The sequence below is a fragment of the Calidris pugnax genome, unplaced genomic scaffold, assembly GCF_001431845.1.
Source record: "Calidris pugnax isolate Ruff unplaced genomic scaffold, ASM143184v1 scaffold14, whole genome shotgun sequence".
NCBI classification, from domain to species: Eukaryota; Metazoa; Chordata; class Aves; order Charadriiformes; family Scolopacidae; genus Calidris; species Calidris pugnax.
Window position 1 is genome coordinate 6,360,942 of NW_015090793.1, and position 23,488 is coordinate 6,384,429.

General features: G+C 36.1%; 1 protein-coding gene across 1 annotated transcript in view; it reads left to right on the forward strand.

Moving 5' to 3' along the window:
* POLN (polymerase (DNA directed) nu) overlaps positions 1–22,690 on the forward strand; it is a 110,210-nt gene extending 87,520 nt beyond the window's left edge. The window contains exons 24-26 of the mRNA XM_014936085.1: positions 10,161–10,228; positions 18,977–19,038; positions 21,983–22,690. Coding sequence (XP_014791571.1) covers positions 10,161–10,228; positions 18,977–19,038; positions 21,983–22,051 — 199 coding nt within the window. The 3' untranslated portion in view covers positions 22,052–22,690. The remainder of the gene's footprint in view (positions 1–10,160; positions 10,229–18,976; positions 19,039–21,982) is intronic.
* The last annotated feature ends 798 nt before the right edge of the window (positions 22,691–23,488 follow it).

Sequence of the window (23,488 nt, forward strand, 5' to 3'; positions counted from 1 at the left end):
GAAAGCCAACACTTTTTGCGACTAATGCTGTGTCTGATAAAGCTCGTCAATGTTTTCCTCTCTCAACAGAAGGTTTTACTTGAGTTGTCCTTTCTCAAAACTATTTCTTTAAAAGCAGTAGTGTCACTAAATGGCTAAGGAGCTCACAGACATAAGGAGGTACCGAAGTTTTACATGTTGAATTTCCTTGTGTTGTGAAAGCACCACACATCAGAAAAGTATCACTGCCTATTCTTCTTATTCCTATCATAAATGTCACAGCTGGGACAGACGAAGACTGCAAGGGCATCTAAAAGAGACAGACTGTTTCAAACTGGAATTTTGAACTCCAGCCAGCCATAGACAACTGGATTGCTTTGCTAAAGGAGAACCTTTTAATAGTCACTAATGGCTCCTTGCTGTAATATTTAGTAGGTACTTACAAGCCAGGTTTGTCAGAAAAGTACAATCAATGCCTTTATAAATTCTGTGAACACTCACCTGATTGGACGGTGGCATTTGAAAGCCTCACTGTGGTCTTGCCTATAGGATGCACGACTGAAACTTGAAAATTTATATTTCCACTTGTCTGCCAGGTGACATTCAGTTTAGTTATTTTTTCAGCAGCCTGTTTCTTGGTTTTCTTATCAGTCAAGTCAGGATAATGATCCCAACATCCTTTGTAAATCACTTTGAAAAATATTGTTAAAAGGAAGTGTATACATAATTGGTGCTGTTGTTGTAACAGTAGGAATGCACACTGGCTCTTCCAAAAAGAAAAATATAATCAATCTCCTATTATCATCACATCAGATCATATTCATTCCAAAGATAGCACACTACTATCTTTTATTCTATCTTCACCCACGTGTAAGTAATTTTTTTTCCCTATTAGAACTTCTAATTTTGGAAACAGGGTTTTCACTTTGAACAACATATCAAAGAGAAATATATTTTATATATGCTTTAGAAGTGATTATGAGCCCCATGTTTACACTATGAGACAGTACCTCCTATAAGGCATAGGCAAATATTGACTAACCCTCAGCATTTTGTCTTCCTTACCTTGGAAATAAATTATATATATAAAAAAATCTAGATAAGGTTTTACAGGTTTTAGTGTTAGTTTGCAGGTATGTTTGCAGTCATCTCCAGTGACAGCACTGCATTCATTTTTCATAGGCTGTGAGCCATTCAGCTGTGAGCAAGCTCTGACCCAATAGTATGAAGCTTCATTTTTGAGGGACTAGTAGTCAGTATATTTTCAGTTATTGCTTGCACATTGATAGTGCCTTTGGAAGCTGGGGAAAGATAATCAAATTACATTTTCATGATGCTTCATCAGAGAGGCCCTCTCGACGAAACAATGTATTCCACTGTGACTGATCAATGGCAGTTCTGTCAACTAGCAGTCTCATTTTTCATTTTGTATTTCTTCATCTTTTAATTCAAATGCCAGCCTAGCAATTGATGCTGTTGACAATAAAAAGTCAATCAGTTACTTGGAAATAATTTTACAGAAATGGGGCACAGTAGCGTTAGATGCAATACATATGATAAGGAACTGATATTAGTATGGGTTAGCTGCTGGCATCAGTGTTAACATCTCTGCATTTTGTGTGGCACTGACGAGTAATCAAAATAATTCCTTCAGACTTCCTCCACATTACCTAGATCTTTGTTAAGATGCAGTTCTGCTGCTGATGGCCAAGTTACTTACTGAAAATGTGCGGCTGACATAAATTATTCAAGTGCCAGCTTTTACCTGTCTGATATAATTCACTGAACCTCCACATGATGTTTCCTGCAGGCAGTTGATAGCAAAGAAACTTCTGAAGTGAGATCAAGGCATACAGTAGCAGTTGAAAGAAAGGTTTGTGGAACTGGTGAGAGGAAAGGTATTCAGTGAACTCAAATGGACAGTTGTAGTTGTTTTCAGCGTTTAAAACATCATTGTGGTGGCAGGCACGTGGGAACTTAGTGAGAAAGGAGGATGCTGGCAGATTGTGAAAGTATTGCTGCCTATAGATTACTTCATAAGCTGAAGATGCACTGATGTTACCCAAAGTGTACCTAGTGCTACATGGACTTCTCAGAAAGTCATTAAAGATGATAATATCCCAACAACATGCAAATTAAATTTATCAAATCTACAGAACTACTGAGTAATTTGGTGTGAATCCAGCAGTTGAGCTTTCTCACCCATTTATTGTTCCTTCAGCACTGGACCTGTGCCACAAACACACAGCTTTACTTCTCAGCATGTCTGGAGCCTAGTTAAAGGCACAGGTTCAGCCACAGGCCGGATATAAAAGAATGATCTGAAAAGGAGTAGCCACCAGCAAATGAAAGGAAAAGGCAGGATCTTATTTGCTTGCTCCCAGCTGCTTTTCAATAGCAATGGATGTTGGAGGTTTGGTATGTCTTCCTCAAGGAACAAACACTTCAATCAACCTAATGATTTTCTGAGTTGGTGAACTGTAAATGCAGTTTGCTTCTTCACAGATAGCTACATTAGTTGAAAACAGCCCTAATTGTCCCAGGAACAATCGTTGTGTTATGTGAACTGGATTTTTTTCAGATACAAATTATGTGATAAATCACAAATAATTCATTTGTTGGAAGTGGCTTCAATTTTAGTTAGACACAAGAACCTAGAGGTATTTTTATAAGGTGTGTAGGGATTCAAGCATTAGTAGTTTATTGACTGCTTATTGTTTCTCAGACTCATACAAAAGGATATACTAATAAAACCAACTTGTTGATTACATCATAGCTTCAACAGTTAGTGAACTGCTTAATGCTGCTACTGTGTGTGATGATTTTCTTTAGTTCTGGGCATAAATCTTCTGTCCCTTTATCTGTTTCTTCAAGAATTAAAGAATTGGTTTTAATCCTGTTTCTTCTGTACCAGTTATCTAGGATTTTCAAGAAAATTAGTCTGCCCACAATTCCCAGTATATGGTTGCAGATCTGCTTTAAGGGCTTAACTCTAGCAATATTGCCAACTTTTACCCTTAGCCTAATACTGGAGAAATAGAATCACAAGGGAAAGATAAAAGCTTTGGATTCTGTTTGAGAGGAGAACAAGATTTTTGTTTCACAGATACATGCTGTGTCAGAAATGACTTGTGAGCTCTCCATAGCTGCTGTCTCACTCCAATATGTAGCTTTTTGCTTCCCAAAGCAGCCAAATAACATTGTAATTCTAGTTGTGCTGCGACTTAGCAAAATCATTGCTTTCCTCAAGCATTCAAAGAAGTATTTTGCATGTATTCACAAGATGATGAACTGTTACCTGAACGCTTTGTGCATAGTGAGCCAGAGCAAGTTGGAATGATTTATTGTTTATAGATAGAATCATAGAATCATAGAATTTCCCAGGCCGGAAGGAACCTCCAAGGGTCATCTAGTCCGACCTCCCCACAGTCAGCAGGGACACCCCCAACTAGACCAGGTTGCCCAGGGCCTCGTCGAGCCTCTACTTGAATATCTCCAGGGAAGGGGCCTCAACCACCTCCCTGGGCAACCTGTTCCAGTGCTCCACCACCCTCACGGTAAAGAACTTGTTCCTAATCTCCAATCTAAATCTGTTCCCCTCCAGCTTGAAGCCATTTCCCCTTGTCCTGTCACTACAGGCCTTTCTAAACAGGTTCTCCCCAGCCTTCCTGTAGGCTCCCTTCAGGTACTGGAAGGCTGATAGATCTAAATATATTTAATATGCTTAAATATCACAGCCAAAAAGGACATTCATGATGTAGCAGGTTTTTCAATGTGCGTTTATGTGCATCATTCAACACAAATAAATAATTTTCATTTATAAAAACGTTTTGTAGGTCACCATTTAGATTGGTATGTTTTAAAACACTTCGGGTACATGTGAAAATTCTATTTTCTTTAGTTAACCATCTGTTCAGCTTCCTGCTCTTCATGATGTAGCTGCCGAGAAAACAAATTTCACAAGTTAGCTGAATTTTTATAGTTAAAATATCTTAGTCTTTATTATGGAAATACTGAAAGAGATAGCTTAAAGATAATGCAGGTAACATCTATGCAGGCATGATATATCTTAAACTATAGCTTTTATACTACCACATTAGAAATCCTTATAGATGCAGCTTCAAAAGAAAGGTGAAAAATCTACGAATTGTTACAAAATTATTGTCACCTTCTTTCTTAGTTATATGACAACTTAATAGGCATTCTCTCCACTGGAATCTGTGTGCTTCTTCTGGGGGGAAACTGTGACACAGGTAGTATTAGTAGTACCAGAAAAAATATAAAAAGCTTTAGTGTAGGGAACATAGAGATTTCTAAGAAGAATCAGATCCAACATCCATCTGGTCCTTTTTTGCAGAGTGTGGCCAGCAGCAGATGCTTCAGGAAGAAGGTGTAAGATTTGTAGCAGGATAGCCTGTCTGTCTGCAGATTTTTCTCTTGCTCTCATTGTGGGAATGAGTCTAAGTTCTGAAACAGAACATTTAAAAGTCTTCCCCCAAAATCATTATATGTCATAATTTCTAACTCTTCTTGAAATCCATATAAGTGTTTGTTACATGAGCAACCATTCTGGCTTTTTCTGGCAATGTGTTTCATTACATACCTTTTAAACCAATATTTTATTAAATAAGATTTTATCAAGTCTGAATTTCTCAAAATTTCATGGCTCAAAATTAAGTTCTTGTTTTTCAGTTACAGAACATAGAACACCTTTTCATTTGGTTTTTTTTTTTTTTTTCCACATGCCCCCATTTGTCTGATTTCAAAATATCTTATTCTATTTATCATTTTTTTCTAACCACTTAACAGCTTTTTAGCTTTTCTGGGAATTTTTTTAAGCTTATCATTATATACAAAGCTTTTAACCATGTACCTTCCTATCTGCAATTTTGAAGTCTCACATTATGCTTTTAGAGGTTTCTGAAAAAATGTGGAGTTACTAGTTGGATATTTATTTTATTCATCAAAAGAGGGGATGACAGACAATATTAATATTTGGGATTTAAAATCTAATGCTGTTATATCAGAAAATGGTATTAATTTCAATGATCAGAGACATGATGCTTTTTTCAATAAGAAGAAAACCATGTGTGAATAGAAAATTACTGGGGTTTTTTTAGGTATTTCTAAATGTTTATTGCGCTACTGAGTGATCATTAATACTCCTTTTAAAGTAGTGTGCTTTTAGTAACTTTTCTTATGTTTATACTTCTTTTTATTGTACCTATGTAAAAACTTAGCTATTCACATTGTCTTATGTTATTAAGTAATACATTATAGGATTTTTTTTAAGTTTAACTAGAATTTTTCCTCAAATGAGCTATGGTGGATTCCAAATAACTTAGCTTTTTTGTTCCTTCTCCAAAAAGAATCCTTTGACTTAGGAAATCTCTTGTTCAGCTATAATTTAATTCTCAGCTTGTCTTCAAATTAGAAATAAAATGTGTAATTTTTCATGGAATTTTTACACTTGAGTACTCTAGCTCAGAATCAGGCAACCTGATGGTGACACAGCATATTTTATTTTTTTTTTTCTGAAGATGTAGTGCTAACCAACAGGAAGCATCTTAAACTATTTTAGTCTGGGCTCTCAGCCTGGTTCTTAGTCAGAATAAGGTGCCCATAATTCCTTACAGAATCATAGAATCAATTAGGTTGGAAAAGACCCATAAGATCAAGTCCAACTGCATTATGAGTAACAATCAGACTTTCTTATTTAAAGCTTCCCAGTTACCCAATTTTAAACCTTGTTTTAATTTATTTTCTGTTCAAACTCTTAAACCAGCCAGCTTGATGTAATATGGCAGCTCCTCTCAGATATTCTTTAAGCAATATACTCAGCACCTTATACATGTGGCTTAGCTTGTCTCATTCCCTTCCTTTGTGCTGCTTCTGCTTAGACCTCGCATGGGAGTGTCAGGGGCTGTGGTGAGGGAGGTGAACAGAGACAGTGATTGAGATTAAGGTGAGTCCTGGAATGGGCGTGTGGTGGGTTCAGATTGCCTGCTACCAAACAACAGAGTAAATGAACCAACAGTTAGTCTGTAGGAATTCATTGGTGGTTCATGTTTTGTATTATCTTCATGCAGACCAGCCTAGAAAATTAGACATTGTCATGCCTTTGTTGTGTCGTTAACAGCAGTAAAAATTTCCTTGGTGATACAAAAATGTACCACAAAAATGTGCAGAGGACTGTTCTTTGTCTAACTTCAGGTATCTAATGTAGGTATCTGTTTTAGGAGGTGGTACCCCTGCAAAGTTAATTCAAAGAGTTGGGGTTTTCCAGATTTCAATTCAGAACATCTAACTCAGAACCTACCTTAGTCCTTTGACTATCAAAGGAGCAAGAATTTAATTAGTTTGAGCATCTCTTGGCACATTGTAATGGCCTGAAACACTGCATATGGCTGTTAAAAAACAGCTTCTGAGAAAGACTTATGATGATCTTGCATTTTTTTTCCCTATCCTACACTGGCCTCTTTTATGGGATGTTCCTACAATAGAGTCTGCAGCATGTCATACCACAGCACTCTCGTTTGCAGTTGAGACAAAATGTTGTTTCCTTTAATGGTAAAGAAATACAGTTGCTCACCAATAAGGTAATAGCTGTTTTGCTTAAGTCAATTCAATAGTGTACTTATTTCTAGGCAACGCATTTGAAGTAGTCATGGAAAAATTTGCAATTCTATACTTTAGAACAGAGAGGTCCAGACTTGGAATATATTGCTTTATAGTAACAAACAAATCTTAATTTGTTCTTATATTAGACAAATGGTCTGGTACTAGGAAAAAATATAATATAATGAGGCAATATGGCCACATAAATAGAATACTATGAGAAAGAATCTCTTGATGATAGTTTAATTTGTTTTGGCACATGTAAGTCAATAATGTGATTATGATATAGTAATGATAACTGAGTGAATGCATTGAAGGCCTGAGAAGTTTAGTCTCTGTGCTGTTTCATAGGAAACTGGAAGAATCGTGACTGTAGTGCTGAAGAGAATAAAAAAGATTTTCTTTTTATAGTTCTATAGTGCAGCGTAATAGTTTAAGAAGGATATTTTTGACTGATGTCAAAAACCGTATTCAGACTGGCAATCACAGAAATACTTCTGCATTTGAAGGTGCAGGTTGTAGCAGTAGCTCCATTGCACACAACAGTCCTACTCAGATGCAGGTCATGTTTCTCAATAAAAGAAATTGTGTGTACTCATCAAAAATGATGCCTAAACTGCTGGCAATCAAGAAAATAGTTAATAAAATATTAGCTTGTAAATCAAAGGCATTCTTATCCGTAGAACAACAAAAATACTGGTCTTTGCCTGGTTTTCAGTTTCTAGTCTAGTTTGCCATACCTTTTAGCAAGAGATAATGAGAGGAGCTTGCTATTTCAATTATTGCTTCAAAGTGAAGATCATTCGCTTAAACTATTAAGCAAAAGTGTGGAATTTTTTTCAAACTTCTTTCACTCGAGGTGTGCAATGGGCAGGTGGGTGCATGCACTGGAATGGTGAAAGACATGAATTTTGAATGTATAATTTGCTTCAATTTTTTCTTTCATCTGTATCGATGTCAAATTGAATGCTTCCTTCTGTGGAACAGCATATTGCATGCAAGTATTATTAATTTAACAACTCTGAAAAAATGCAAGTGTCCTTGTACTGTAAACCTGCAAGAGTAGAACACATTAAGTTGATGTGAGATGGGTAAGAAAAAGAGATAAGAAATCATAAAAAAAATTATCTAACTTGTTTGATGAACATTAAGGAGGAAATAGTGTATACTACTCCACGTCTCAGATTCAAGCTAGGAAATCATATTTATTGTTAATTTAAACTTATCTTTCATTCAGAAATAGAAGTGTGTTAGGCATACTTACCTCTTAGATCTTGTGTGATAAGATACATCTGTGAGATAAATATTATCCCCATTTCTAACCGAATGTGAGTTGCTTAGCAGGAGAGTAGCAGAGCTAGCAGAGAACCAGCAATGTTAACTTCTAGTTCTGAGTTTCAGCAGACAGAATATTGTCCTGAACCTCAAATTAATCGCTAGATGTTTAAGATGGGGTAGATGTAATTCTGCAACTGTGCAGTTCCTCAGTTGACTGGCAATATAATGAGCTGGTAGGCTGTGATGTTCAGGATGATAAGCGCTGAGAAATGGGGTCCTTTAGCCCAGGTGGAGAACCAAGCTAAAATAGTTGTGCTGCTTTCTGTAAATAAACTTTAGCATGTAGAGTTGCGTCAAGTCCATGGTGGTGTCCAGACAGAAATTTTAAGTTCAATTCACAGGTTTTCCGATTGACATAAGGTAGCACTGATCTCTGGTCCAACCCTGCTCCTCCTGAACTTGGTTTTACTTTTAGTGTGGAGATGAGGTGATCAGTTGATCCAATGCTGAGTGGTTTTGAAAATGTAATTATTTTTTCTCCATTCCTAAATCCCGATAAATTTATATTAAAATTTTTAATCTACATTGAAAGTTTTTCTAAGAAAGGATTTTTCCTTACCAAATATTCACAATACATGGTGCTTTAGTCCTGAATGAAGGCATGAGACACTAATCTGGTACAAATAATAACCAGTCTATCCATCCCATTTTTATTGAACTGGTTTAATCAATGCAGTTTTTTTCACTTATTGCATTGATTCACATTTTATTAATATTTAATGTTCACAGTTCTTGCTGGTTTATATCTTTTTACATGTCATTTCAATTATTACGAGGAATTTCTTGCTTTAATTAATTTACTTGCATTGGAAATCATAACTTTTCATGTAACTATATTCTCTTGCTACAGATGATCCTGGTCTTTTCATCTATTTCTTTTTGTATCCTGTGTCCTAATTTCCTATTAGAAATATGTTAATCTGTTTCACTCTGCTTCTGACTGTGTTGTAAGTGACTAATAATTTAAGATCTATTATTAGAGCTCACCACACTGTTAGTCAATGTCACATTGTAATTTAAGGCAGTGTGAAACTATCTTAGGATATTTTCCTGAAAGCTGTGAAAAATTATAAGTAGTAACCATATTGATGTTTCAGCCATTTGTAAAGAATTATTTGCTTGAATTAATGCAGGGTGTTAAGAGAAGTGTACAATGGGCATTTAATATGTTATATACAAATTGCAAAGTGATTTGGAAATAAGTGGTACAGTTTCATGACTTAGACTCCCAGCTACAATAATTAAAGAAGTAATAAAATAAACCTAGTAGGAATACAGTCTAATTAGATATGTGGTATTTTTTCTTCCTGACTGAGAACGATATGCATGGATTATATGTGTTAGATCATATCTATTTTGGTCTTGATTCAGTCAAATGCATTTATTATTTCCATTGTGAAAGTACTTTTGCACCCAAACCAACAGTTTAGGGTGCTATTCAACTAAACACTGAACAGTTAAGTCACAGTCCATATGCAAGAGACCTATTGATATAGAACTAATACAGACAAAGAGAAAAATAAGCAGCAGTATAAATTCATTACAAAACAGCTCTAACTGAAGAGCTCGGGTAGGTATAGTTGTGTGGCTCTGAAGATATTACTGCTTTCAGCTGTCCACTCTGTCCTTATGAAGGCAACTGTCCTGGTCATAGAGGCAACACATCAGGTGTATCTTTGTGCTTTCATTCCTCAACCCACTTGTTCGTCCCCACGAGGACACCCACTTTACACTTAAATGAAAAGATTATATGGTGGAAAGGACCCAAGGCACTGGTCCATTAGGACTTAATATTGATGTACCAGTGAGCCAAATATTCTTACTATTGAGCTAATTTGCATTAGTAAAACCAACCATTTGCAACCACATTTATTCCAGCTCAACTTGAAAGAAGCAAACTATATTAACAAAACATAACCTGTCTCTATAATTTCTTGCAATTTTCTGCAAATTACATTGGTTTTAAGTAATACTTTGTCACATCATCAAATCCCTGAACGACATTTATAAGCTAGTAAGCACAGTTTGGGTTTATGACCATGGCCTTTCAGAATATGTGGAGTGCCAATCCTTTTGACTCCATTAATGATTTTTTCATGTGCTTAGGATGTTTATTTTCACTTTAATATATCCATTGTGTGTGTGACAATTAGTTGATGATAAGAATGGAAAGCACTGTTAGATATTTATTGCATATGTTATCTGAAGTGTCTGAAATTTTTCAGGTTAATTGCCCAGATTCATGATGAGTTGTTATTTGAAGTAGAAGATTCTCAAATCCAGGAATTTTCAGGTAAATACAATCTCTCTTGCTCTTTGTCCCCCACTCCCTTCTTTCTCCCTATATGATTTCTCAGAGGGTAAAGAACTAATGTAACAAGAAGCAGCACATTGTTCCTCATGATTAAGAAAATGTACACTAAGCAGATTTTTCTGGATGTTTTCCACCACTGGCTCTTATGTAGATAAAACGTGATACACTTCTCATCTGGAGTTCATTAACATGCTTATTTGTATTTAGTTTTTTTATCAAGATTCCCTCATCCAGTGTGTGAATCCTGTAAAGCTAAATAGTAATATTTTCTCCAAGGTTTCAAAGGGTTTAAGAAGGAAATACACCAGTTTAAAAAGAATGGATTGGAAAGTAACTTCCTAAATACTTACGATTAGGGCCTGTTACATAAAGTGTGAAATTCTTAATGTAACAATATAACGTACTGTAATTTCTAAGTTAGTTTACTGCTCTTTTTATATGAAGAGAACTTTATTACAGAACTTTCAAGGTAAAGGGTCAGTAAAAGTTCCTGCCTACGTTTTTATACTCTTATCTGGCTTACTTCCAGGCATTATTTCCTAAGCCAGAGTTTGTCTCAGCATCTGGTACAAATTTAGCTAGCAAACGAGGGCACATAGGAAGCTGTTGGGTCTCTTCTCCAGTAAGGAGTGGATTTTTTCTGTAGGAACCAAACAGTTATTCACAAACTTTGGTCTTGTTTGAAGCTCAAAAATACCTTTGGCTAAAACAATTAGCATAATGTGACAAATAGTTCAAATGAACCAATACAAGAAATATCTTCCATTATAACATAAACATCTAAGAAAAAACTAATTTCACCTTCCTGTGCTGCATTCATTTAAAGAGTACAATTTGCAATATTAGTCTCATTTCATCACTGTTCTCTCTTGTGAGTATTAGTTCATAATGAGAACATTAAACTTCCATCTAATCAACACAAAGAACCTGGGAAATATTTAAGTTCAATATATTAGGGGCATTGTAATGAATTAGGTTAATATATTAACATTTGACCTCTAAATACAGGAGTTCAAATCTGGTTTAAACTAGAAAAACACCATAAAATTTATCAGAGATTGCAGTACCTACTCAAAAAAGGCAAATACCTAGAAGTGCCATAGTTTTAGTATATTGAATAGGATCTGTAAGACATCATAGAATGATTTTTATTATCTTATTTTGTATCAATTTGCATTAAATATAGAGCTGATACTATACCCAAAAGATAAAAATTATTCATGGATGCTTATACATATAGAAAATCACAGATTCTGCCCTTATCGGGTCAAATTCTGGTCTCCTTTACTAGTATGAATTTGTAGTAAATTCAACAAAATCAATACTTTTCCAGCATAATGGAAAGAACTCTAGTCATCGTATGAATAATAGTAATAAATCATCCCACTATAGAAACACGATGACTAGATCCTTTTTTTGTGAAAACACAAAAAGAGTCCAGTTCAAATACTCAAAATGTGTTTGCTCTACACACTACAGTGTAACTAGTTCACATATGTCCACATCTAGCTGCAGTGAGCAGAACAAGCACACCTGTAAATTCCTTGTTCTGCTTCAGAGCTATCACCATGTAGTTGAAGTTGCTAAGGTGACCTTTAGGAAATGGACCTGGGCAGTCTAGAGGTCTGAGATACTTTGGAAGTTGTCATTGCACTTAACATGGGCTGTCGAGCTGGAGTGATCAAGATGGAAGCTAGTTTCATTCTGCTGACTGAAGATTGGTTTTTAGATTTGTCTCTACTTTGCCTTAGGGGCAAAGGAAAAAAAAGAAAATTCTACATTACATTAACTTTCAGGTATACTCACTTACCTCAGAACAGAAGAGTGAAAAAATGTCTTTTCCTTAACACTAAAGACCAACCTAAGACATGAATTTCCTTCTTCATTTCTTCGTTCTTTCGTTTCCTTCCCCTTTATTCATCACTGGTGAGGCCACATCTGGAGTGCTGCATCCAGTTCTGTTCTCCCCTATACAAGAGAGATTTGGACTGACTGGAGAAAGTCCAGCAAAGGGCCACAAAGATAATGAAGGGTCTGGAGCATCTCTCCTATGAAGAAAGGCTGAGAGAGTTGGGACTGTTCAGCCTGGAGAAGAGAAGGCTCAGGGGGATCTTATTAATGTATATACATACCTAAAGGAAGGGGCCATAGAGGATAGAGTCGGGATCATTCCAGTGGTGCCCAGTGACAGGACCAAAGGCAATGGGCACAAACTGAAACAGAGGAGGTGGACCAGATGAACCCCAGAGATCCCTTCCAATCTCAGCTGTTCCATGATTCTGTGGTAAACAAACTGATCCAAGTTTTCTTAAAAGTGACTGAAGCTGGCTCTTCATTCAGTGTCATTAGCGAGGATTTTGCTTGATCTGAATAGGCAGAGAAAGGGTGCATCTGCACTGGGATGTAACTTCCAGTCAGAAGTATGATAAAGCAGATCTCCCTATTGTCCCCAGTCCATGGTGTGAACAGTTTTGGTTCACATCACAGAGCAGTCTGAGAGCGGTTGACCTAAATTCCTTTCAGATGAAACTAAATAGGATGACTCTTTTCTCCTAATCTTTTCCAATTATTTCAGGAGCTGCTAACTGAGGTAGCAAATTAGGTATGTGGGTTTTAAACCAAAGGAGGAGTGTCAGTAGGATGTGTGCTCCTAATTCACTTCGATGCTTTGGAAGTCCAAATATGGTTTTCATCCCTTTATGTAAAGTTCTTTCTCCCTTTTTTTTCAAGTCCTTACTTTTCTTACTTTTATTTGCTGATATTCTTTAGCTGTCAGCTTTGTCTTTACTTACCTAATGAGCTTTTGTCTATTCAGAAACTTTAAATTACAGAATCTGCTGACTTGCAGTTTCCAGACTGCAGCTTAATGTTCCAGAGAGAAATCTCAGTTGTACAGTCACAAAGCTTGGAAAAGGGAAAGACGTGGACTTAAAGCTAAAGAGTAGTGTTTGATGTCTTTAATGGACTACACTTCAGTGCTGTGTTAGTCTCCTGCATTTAGTGTGATCCAAGCAGCACTGGCCTACTATTCAGCATCTTTGCATTCTGATTCTAGTCATGCTTCTGATCTACTTTTTCAGGAAAGCAACAAGAAAATAGATGTCTCAGTTTTCTTATTTGCAGAATAGATATGAAATCTTAAAATACTTTTAATATTTATAAATTAAGACCATAAAGGTAAATAGTGTTATTTCAATTAGATTGCAGCACAGAATATGAGCCTTCTCGGCAGCATTTCCCTTATGGAAGTGTCTCTTTTGTATCATTTCACAACATTAAACTATCTATTGCTTCTAAGGCTCTCCTGAGTGGAGGCTGAGAATTACCACAAGGCAGTCATAATGCTGGTGCTTTCTCTATTCTTGCTTAGGACCTCACAGGCCACAGTAAGAATTTTCAGTCCTTTTCAGTATACAGAAATCCAGTTTATAATACGCCTAATAATCTGAATCCAACAGATGATTTTGAATCTTTTGAATTTGATAAGTAAGGGGCAATCTGTAAGGTGTTCTTTTTTTCTACTATCTACTTTTCCACAAAGTACTGCATGCAACTTAGGTTAGATGTCTGTGGTAGAATACCTTCTTCAAACAGAATCCATCTAGGTTAGATGTCTGTGTTTTGGTAGAATACCTTCTTCAAACAGAATCCATCACCCGCAGTTTTATAGTATGCATGCGCTTTGCTCTGAATGGACAAGGCAAAACATCATTTGTAACAAGGCCAGCCCAAGCTTTGACATACTTTGAAATACAATAAAACACATACTACTTTGAACTGTGTAATTTTCAACAAAGATATGGCATATAATTTGCCTTAATCCTCTGTTTAGGGCAAGAACGAGACAGCAAATGAGCTTTTTAAAACTCCTCAATTTCTATTAGAGGGTGCCTGGAAAGATCAAATCAAAACATTTGGCAGAAGTTGGTTTGATTTTGGCAGAAGGCTGTCAGCTTTACCATCAATAATCTGCCTGGTTTCCAGCCAGCTTGCCTGCCTGGCTTCCTCACATCTTGAGCTCCTCAGCAGCCCAGGAAGCAGAAAGGCAGATGATATTTTGGGAAAGCCAAATACTGGGCTCTTTCTTGGATCTGAGATAGCTCAGCATCTCTGAGTTCTGAAGTCTGTGTAATCAGGTACACAGACTGTCCGCAAATCAGACTGTGAACCTGTCCAGGGACTCTGGAAGAGTATTCAGGAATTGCAGAACTCAGTTTTTCATTTTGTGGAGACTATTTCAGAGACTACCTCTCCATGCTCTGTTTGAAATGCCTCTTTGCCATTGGATTATTCTGAATACATTACTGCTAAAAGGGGGAATATACTTTGGGATGAAGAAAGGCAGAATAATTTTATTTTATTTTTTTTTTTACAGTACAGAGATACCTGTAGTTACAACTGTAAGATCTGGGTTCTGATGCGTATTGCATATATACCTGGTGGATTTGGAAGGTGAACTTTGCCAGTGGTGATTATTGTGCATTATTCCTTGTCACTATGCCTGCTAAACTGCATCCATTAGTGAGAGGAATAAATAAATGAAAGACATTTGGTACTTGAAATAATATATTTTTGCAGAAATATGTGTCTTCCATTACTTTGTGCTGAATAGCACAGTGCATTAGGGCAATTTTTAAAGGTGTTTTTTTTAGAATTCATTTATAATCATACATTATTGATAGAATTAAAGAAGTTAATTTCTGCATCCATTTTTATACTTGATACATGAAAAACATGCAGTTTAAAACAATTTTTCTGATTTTTTTACCAGATATAAAATATTTCAGCTGAAATATTTACTTTAAACATAAGAACACAGAAAGGACCAGTCTAAGAAAAAACATTAGAATAATCTAAGTCTATTTATTTTGGTATTGAGATAAATTAAGATTATTGCTATCTAAAGAACAGTATCTCAGATTTTTTAAAAATCTGCCAATACAAATTTTTGACTCATGTACAAATTCCATGAAATTTCATTTTATTTTGCTAGAGTTTCTCACTGAATGGGTACTGAGGCAGCTGCATTAAAAAGTGCACATGTTCAAAAGGGGACTCAAGTGACAGAAGAACAAAAGAATGAACTGGTCATCACAAGTTAGTGACATTTTCTGTCCCCTGAGCTGCCTTTTTCTAACTTGAAAAACACTGGTGCATAAACTAAAGATGCCTCCAGATAGCTTTCAGTTTGCAAAAATCCCTATTCCATAGATCATATGCCTGGCCAGCTTTGACATGTTTCTGGACTCATAATTTCATAGGTGAGTGAGCTTGAAAAATGTCTTCAGTTCAATAGGGACAAATAAGCCTTTGTTCCACAGCAGGCATGCGTGTCTTTTCTTTGCTTCTATTCACAACACTTTCAATAAGGATATTCTGGTCAGTATCAAGAAAATCTAATATATGTTAAAGCATCTGTTAAAATTTCAGTTCCTCTATGATCTCTTCACTTTGCTGTCACCAATTTTTTTTCTACGTAATATTTTAACATGACATATTTAGCACTTACAAAGCATTCCAGGATGAGTATAATCAACAAATCTCCTAATTGCTGACTGAGATTTTGAGAGAGAAATTGCAAAGGTTGGGAGAACAGCATTTTACAGATGCCATTGCAGTATATGGCTGGCTGCAAAGAAACATTTCAGAATTAATAATTTATGTGCCCTAGATATACTAGATTCTTGACTGAACAGAAATAAGCATTATCCCAAAAGCCTCCAATCTAAATCTTAGAAAAGAAACAAGAAATTAAGGGTGGTGGAGACAGATCTATTTAAGCATTGTGGTCACTTTTGTTAGTGACCGCACTCTCTAATGTGTATGAGACAAAGAAGATACAGTTGTGTATGTCTGGATTGTTAATTTTGAGCCTTGAGAATAAGGAAGAGTTTTCAAGGAGATTTGAGGGAGTAGCAGGAGAACCAGATATTATATACATAGGACTAAAGGGGACCTCTCCTGCGATTACATACCACTGTGCCATATGGTCTCTTTTATAAATTATCATCTCCATATGAAAAATTACTCCCACTGGGATACTGTTCCAGAATTTCATCACTCCAAAATCTAGAACTTTAAATTTCCAGCCTAAATTTATTCAGCCTGTTTACCTATTTATTTTTGTGCAAAGACTGTAATTTTGTTTAAATGCTTCCTTTATTGCTTACTGTCTTAGCGAACTACTGAACAGCAATGGTAATCCAGCTGCTTTTTCTTGATATTTCTGTTATCATTATATATCTTATTTCATTCAAAATCTGTTGTAAAGTAAATGTAGACAAATCTTTTGGATACTTGCAAAGGTATGATTTCAAAAGGTCAAAATGCAGGCAAAGCAATCTCAGGTTGCTTGAAATGAATGCTTTTACTATGCCACCCACTAAACTCTGGGAAGAGGAGAAGTCAGTGTGACAGAAACAGAACAGAGCTGAACTGACACAGAAAAAAACAATGAAGAAAATGGAGCAAACCATGGAGAGGTTTTTAATGGATTGTCAAAGTGAATGAGGGTCCATTAGGTTTGTTCACTGATGTGGCCACTTTAATCTGTACTTTTTAAAATTAAGAGCAGTTAAGAATGCAGCAGCATTCTGATCATGCCAGATGCCTCCAAGCAAAAACTGTGTGAACCAACAGAGAAAGGTGTTGCAATCATCGCTGCCACCGTGGATCCCCTTTTGGGGATAACAGTTGTACGGGAGAGAACTAGACAAATTCAGAGGTCTAGGGAACAAGGGGAAAACTGGTCTGACTCGTGCATATGCAGACAGCGCTCACATCTTTCAACCCATCAATCAATGCTGCTGACTCGTGCTGCATCTTTTGTTGTCCATTGGAGCTCTATCTGTCAAAAGAACCATTCCTCCCATTGCCCTGATGCTCTATTGCTGTTTATTGGTATAACAGCTCAAAAAATGTTAAATCACAGCCAGTTGAGCGTGCCCTTCATAAGTGCTGTGGTGGAACATACAGAGCATGAGAAGTGCAGAATCCAGTTGTGCTTTCACAAAAGCTTTGTGCAGTCATAGCCTGGTAGGGAATTTACCGCTGGAAAAAATGTTTACCCAGGGACTGACTAGCAATGCACTTAGCCTTCTGAAGGCCTGCCACCTGGTTGGAGTGCCCCGACGTCTGCTGTTTTTCTGACCTCCTGGAGCTGGCAGCTTGTTTAAATTCAGAGCAGGCTTCTCAAGACGGAGGCAGTCCAACACTTCTCTACTAATAGCCATGTTGACTTGGATTGGGTTTTAAGTGGATAATTATTTAGGCCAGCACTTCCCCTTTCACAATCTGTGGTTGCAGTGTTTGTTTCTGCTCTCCAAAAATGATGCTGTGTCCTGCACTGGACCATAAACTACCTCAAATAAGGTAATATGAAGCAATTATATAGGTGTAGCTGTACATAGATGTGTCAACAAATGTCTCTGTTTCCTCAGCCTTGGCACTTCAGCCACTGATCTTTTGAGTTACTGCATAATTTGGACTTCATGAAAAATCTTATGACAGCTCATTAGCACGCAAGTCTGAGTCTGAGCACTCCATTTCTGTTTAGGCAGAAGCTAGTTATCCTCATCGTTATTATCAAGCCAGCATCAGTGTCACAGATGTGACACAAAACATTACATGATTTACTCTTCATTGCTGGCATCATGAGAAAAGGTTTCGGTAGCAGCCAGAGCAACAACCATACCCAGCTTCTTAGTGCTCTTGTCGTTCCTTTGCATCTAACCTCAGCTGCAAAAGAACCATGATGTGCATCAAGGGATAACTTCAAAGAAAGTTTCTAAGTAATCATGTGGGTTCCAGTCTAGCAGTTATCACCATGTATTGCATACCCTGATATTTCTTGGTTCTGTAAGGCACAAGACAACATATATTATTTAGACAGCCATCCTGTCGGAGCAATGGAGGTTGATCAATAACTTTTGTTCTGGGGCTGGCTGGTATTCCTGTTTCACTTTCACTAGCCAAAATTTATCCATTGAATCTCTCTTTCATTTTTATTAGAACCATATTGTGTTGAAGCAGCAATCTTTGTCAAGCAAAACACTAATTGGCATGACCAAGGATGACAAATCTGGTCCCAAATGATTGATTTGGAATAATTATAGATGCATTTTCATAATAATAGTGAGCATAGACTCAACAACATGATGAGTTGTTAAGTTAGATAAATCATATTGAAGTTTAGTTGTTTAGATTCTTGATAGCTCCACTATCCCACAGGGAACATTTTTTTTTTTTAAATTTGGCCCTGATGTTTTGACTTTGAAGAATAAGGCATTTAAGACAGTTCAGACTTGGAGTATTTTTTTTCCTAGCTTTTTTTATAGATTGAGTTTGACAGCTGCATAAGAAAATATATAAAATATCACCAACCGTAGAGTTGAGTACTGAACTTGAAAGCTGAGAAACAGAGCACTCAGACATGCTGTACCTCTCTATAAAATATATTAGTGCTGTACTGCTATATTTATAGGACACATAAGTTAAATAATTATCCGAATTTTACCTGAAATTCAATTTAAAATAAGGAATTGAACCTTCCACAAGAGATAAAATTTAACTTTAAAAAAAATGTAAAAAAAATTGTAAACAATTAATTTTTTTTTTAATGTAGAAATGCAGTTATTGTATAACAGAATATAAAGCATGTGATTTTTTTCCTATATAAGAATTCTAACATGGAAAATAAAGCTGTCTGTTTTCAAATTTACCTTGCAGTACTGGTGAAAAGAACAATGGAGTCCCTGCAGCAAACCACAGCCTTGGAAGTGCCACTAAAGGTAGGGACAATTCTGAATTTCCATTAGCGTCCCAGGCATACTTGGTATGTTACCATCAGTATGCTAAGAATCTAGAGACAAGTATTTTGCTTTCACTTCAATAGTTTCATTTTCATATTTGCAGGTAATTGCTTTTTTAAATTACTGTAAAAATTCTAAAGGAAAATAACCAAAAGAAACTCAACCTCCATTTTGGAAAGTGTGATTGTCATCTATTCTTTGTCTTAGCAATGCAGTATGGTAATTTCAAAATCTATTTCATTCATTGCGATGAAATTTCTGTTGGGTGTGGTAGAGTGAGAAATATGTGCCTTTAATAGGCTTTCTAAATGTGCCAGGCATTCATTACTGCTGAAAAAATATTGCAAAAGATCTTTCTTCAGTAATTTTCAGTTAGAAAATTGGTCTTTTTAACATTTCCATGGGGATGCCTAACGTGTAAAGCAGACAAAATCATTGGTCATTGTTAAAAGTGTAGGACATCATCTACCAGGATAACATCTGTAAAAACTGAGTAGGTAGCTACACAGCTATTGTATCTGCCTATATATTGGACCTAATTGTAATTATTTTATAAAATAATTATATTTTTCTCTCTACAAGACTGGTTCCTTCACCTTAGTCTACTTCTCAGCTTTCGTTGCTTAATAAAGGACTATAGTTCCTGGGAATCCCTAAACTGATTAAGGAAGCAACAGTCCAAGGGTTTCCAGTTTCCTGAGAGACAGAGTACTTGGTGTTACCAGATCACTCACGTAAGATTTGGGGACAGAAAAAAGTTCATTCTATTCAGAAATGGTTACAACATACACACTCGCCTTAATGGAAATGGTTGAAAAGAAAATTACTAGATCAGTTTTAGCTTGTATTTCTTCCTCCAGATCTTCTATATCTATTTCAGCATCTCAGCCACTTTATGAGGTTTTCTCTGAAGGTCTTGCACTTACATATTTCTGGGTACTTATGGAGCCCATCTTTCCACCAAAGCTGAGAGGAGAGAATGAGGGGTATCTGAGATCTAAATTACTCTTTCTCCTTCCCACACTGGACCCCTCACCATTGCTGTTCACTTAACCCTTGTAAGAACTTGCACTCCTATTTGACAGATGTGGTCAAGTGAGACCTTTTGGTCATACTGGGATTATACATTTCTTGCACTGACACTCCCAAGCTTTAGAAGCTGCATTTCTATCAGTTGCCTACATTGTACACCTGTGCTTGCCTAGCTTCTTTTGTTAAAAGTTCCTTGAAAAAAGAAGGAAGACTGTTTTTCAAGGTATACTTCACCTAAATATTTTTAATGACAGTATTAGACACCTGGCACTCATGCTGGTGTAAGGTTCATTAAAATAATCAAATATGGTATTATTGGCAGTACATAAAGTGAATAGCAATACTTGACGTCCTTCCTTGATAGTTTTAGGACACTCTTTTTGGCACCTTTGTCAGAGACAACATCGTTCATACTTTGCCTGAGGAAGTCATTGACGTGAAATAAAATATGAACAATGTAATAGGTTTCTAAGAGAGAGAAATGTTTGCATGACTAATGAGAGTGTTCATAGTTACATGAGGAGAATTTCATCTAAGTGTTAAGTATTTTGGACAAATCACTAACTGGCAGAAGGTTTTAATGTCCTATGGACAAAATGGGACACACCATCTTAGTGTGAAACTGTGAAATGCACAGTTTCTTTCACATCTGTCTAGAGTGTCTACTAGCATATCCTGCCAAATTCATCTTGATGCATTAGCAAATGGATTCAATATGTCATTCCTGTGAAAATAGCAATTCTCTGTTAAACGACAGCTACGTTTTATTAGGTGAAAAGAAACACATTCTTGGACAATAGGTAGTTTTCTGGGGTTTTCAAGGATCAGGACTGTTTAATAGACAGTAGAAGTATTTGGAGATACAGGTTTTATTACCCTTGTTTTGGTCTCCTTTTCCTGAGCAAGTTACCATAGGAGTCCTGACATACTTTTTCTCCTGTTGCACATTAGACTACATGCATCATGAAGATACTTCATATTCCTCTGAAGCAATGAATGGATCAATGGCAGAGGCCAGATAGAAAACATAAAGTACTAACAGCTTGATCTCAGAGAAGAAATTGAGAGTGATCTTTTAAAAAAAGATCTGTATTTTTGTTTATGTTGTTTACCCTTCTATACAGTAAGAATGTGTCTTTTAGGATTAGAGATGTTGAAGATGAAAAGATTTTTGTGAAATGCTCCTCCTGTCCTTCACACACTTGCTTCAACTAAATATGTATTATGTGCTCTGTTAATATGAATATTATTTTTCAATACAGAAGAAAAATGTCACTAAAGTAGAGCACACATATAATCTTAGCGGGGAGAGATTTATTTTTCTTCTTTGAGGAAAGGGATGTTTATCTTTGAAGTAGCTTCTTTTCCAAAATATAGTCCTTGCTAATGAGGCAGCTTTCATGTCAGAAAATCTACCGTGTAAGAGAGCACCAGTATCTGAACCGAACTGAAATAAAACCAAAGCAACAACAAAAATACCCCAGAACTGTAAAAGTGTATGACAAAATAAACCTGGTATCTTTATATATTACTGACAAAGTTATACATATATATATATACAGTTATATATATATACTGACTGCTGATTATAAACACTGATTTTGTAGCTCTTTTGAAAAGTGTAAAAAGATCAATTTTGTTTTAACGTATTCCTTGCAGTTCAGTAACATGTATTTGCAATTTCAAAACTGAAGGTTAGTTTTAATTGTTAAGGTATTTTAATCAAAATCATAGTGATAATTCAGTATTAATAGATATGAAGAACATTTCATATTGGATAGGTATGTAATCTAGAGCAGTATCAACATCCAAAGGGAAAAGCAAAAATAGTAATCTTGCTATATGTGATGTGTTTGTTGGTTTAAATTTTCAATTTTTTTTTTCCTGACAGGTTCCCTTGAAAGTGATTCTTACCACTGGGAAATCATGGGGGTGTATGACAGAATTGCAGGAGATGTAAAGCAGTCATCGGGGATGTTATTCAGTACCCATACACCTCATTGGCCTGTGCTGATTCCTCGCTGAATCACTAGGCAACAGCGCTGCTGGATCTTTCATAAGCACCTAATACTCTGCATGTGAATTTTTTTACTTCATTTTGTCTGTAGCCCTAGGCAACAGCAGTGAGATAAAACTGGTTTTTACCAGTTCATTGTGTTTCCTTTAGCCAAGGTAACCAGCAGGGAGCTGCTTTTGTTCAGAGCTAAATTACTACATGTAAGAAATGAAGCAAGACAATATTAACCCTTTGGGCACATGACAAATATATTTGAGTTAGACGGATGTTTAGACTTCACTGTTAAATGTTTTGTGAAGTGCTTGTGTAGAAATACTTCTGATCTGGCACTATTTGAACTGTATCAGCAAGTGCTTAAATATTGTGTTCAGCTTCTTGTATATTTTGTGAGTAGAAGGTTCCACAGACTTAGAAAAATAGTTCTTTGGAACTAAAGACTCTCCACCTTAATTTACATTTGGGATTTTGGAGCAAAACAGGTAAACAAAACTGGATGCCTAAATGCATTTAAAAGAACCAGATTGTTATGAATTCAATACATTTCAAACTCAGTTTGTACACTGTAACCTTAACATACTTTAGAGGAAGTATTATAGATTTGCCTAATCTATTATTTTTATTACTGATGTATTGCTAAATATTGTTTAGATAAATTTTAGGATTCATCTTTTTGCTTTTTTTGATTCAGGTTTTCACTTTAATGTTTGGATTTGTTACTGATATTTTGTTTTTCTGTAGAGTTTATTCTTTAAATGAGTTTGTTTCATAACAGTATTGGTTGCCACACTCTGCCTCTGTGCTTGTGGAATATGAAACTGTCCTCAAAGTCTACTAATATTTAAAAGTTGAAGTCAAGCACATAACTTCTAAGAGGTGTTCAGTGTCTTTCATCACTAGACCTCAAATGATCAAAGTAATAAAATTTAAATTTTAAAAGTGTGTAGTTACAGAGACTTTGCAGCAGTTTTAATTTGTATCATTAAACAATTTTGCATTGTGCTTAAGGACTTTAAACTATTAAACATTGTTTTCTTATGTTGCATATTAATCATACGTAACCTGTCAGCTGAAGCGAGTCAGTCATTTCTAAAAATTAATTCTTTATGATTGGACACGATGATCTCAAAGGCCCCTTCCAACCATGAAGGTTCTGTGATTCTGTGATAGTTATAAAATTAGCAGTGGTCACCGTAAACAAATTCAGAACCTTATGCATATTAATTGGGGGTCAGCTCATTGGTTGAGGGAGAGTCCAGCCTGCATGGCTGTGACACTGTGCCAGGTCATGCGAGCAGAGGGTCTGATTCCACCTTTCCAACACAAAAGTTGTATGAATTTTCTTCTACTTTTTTTGCCATTTTCAAGCCTTATGTGTTTGCA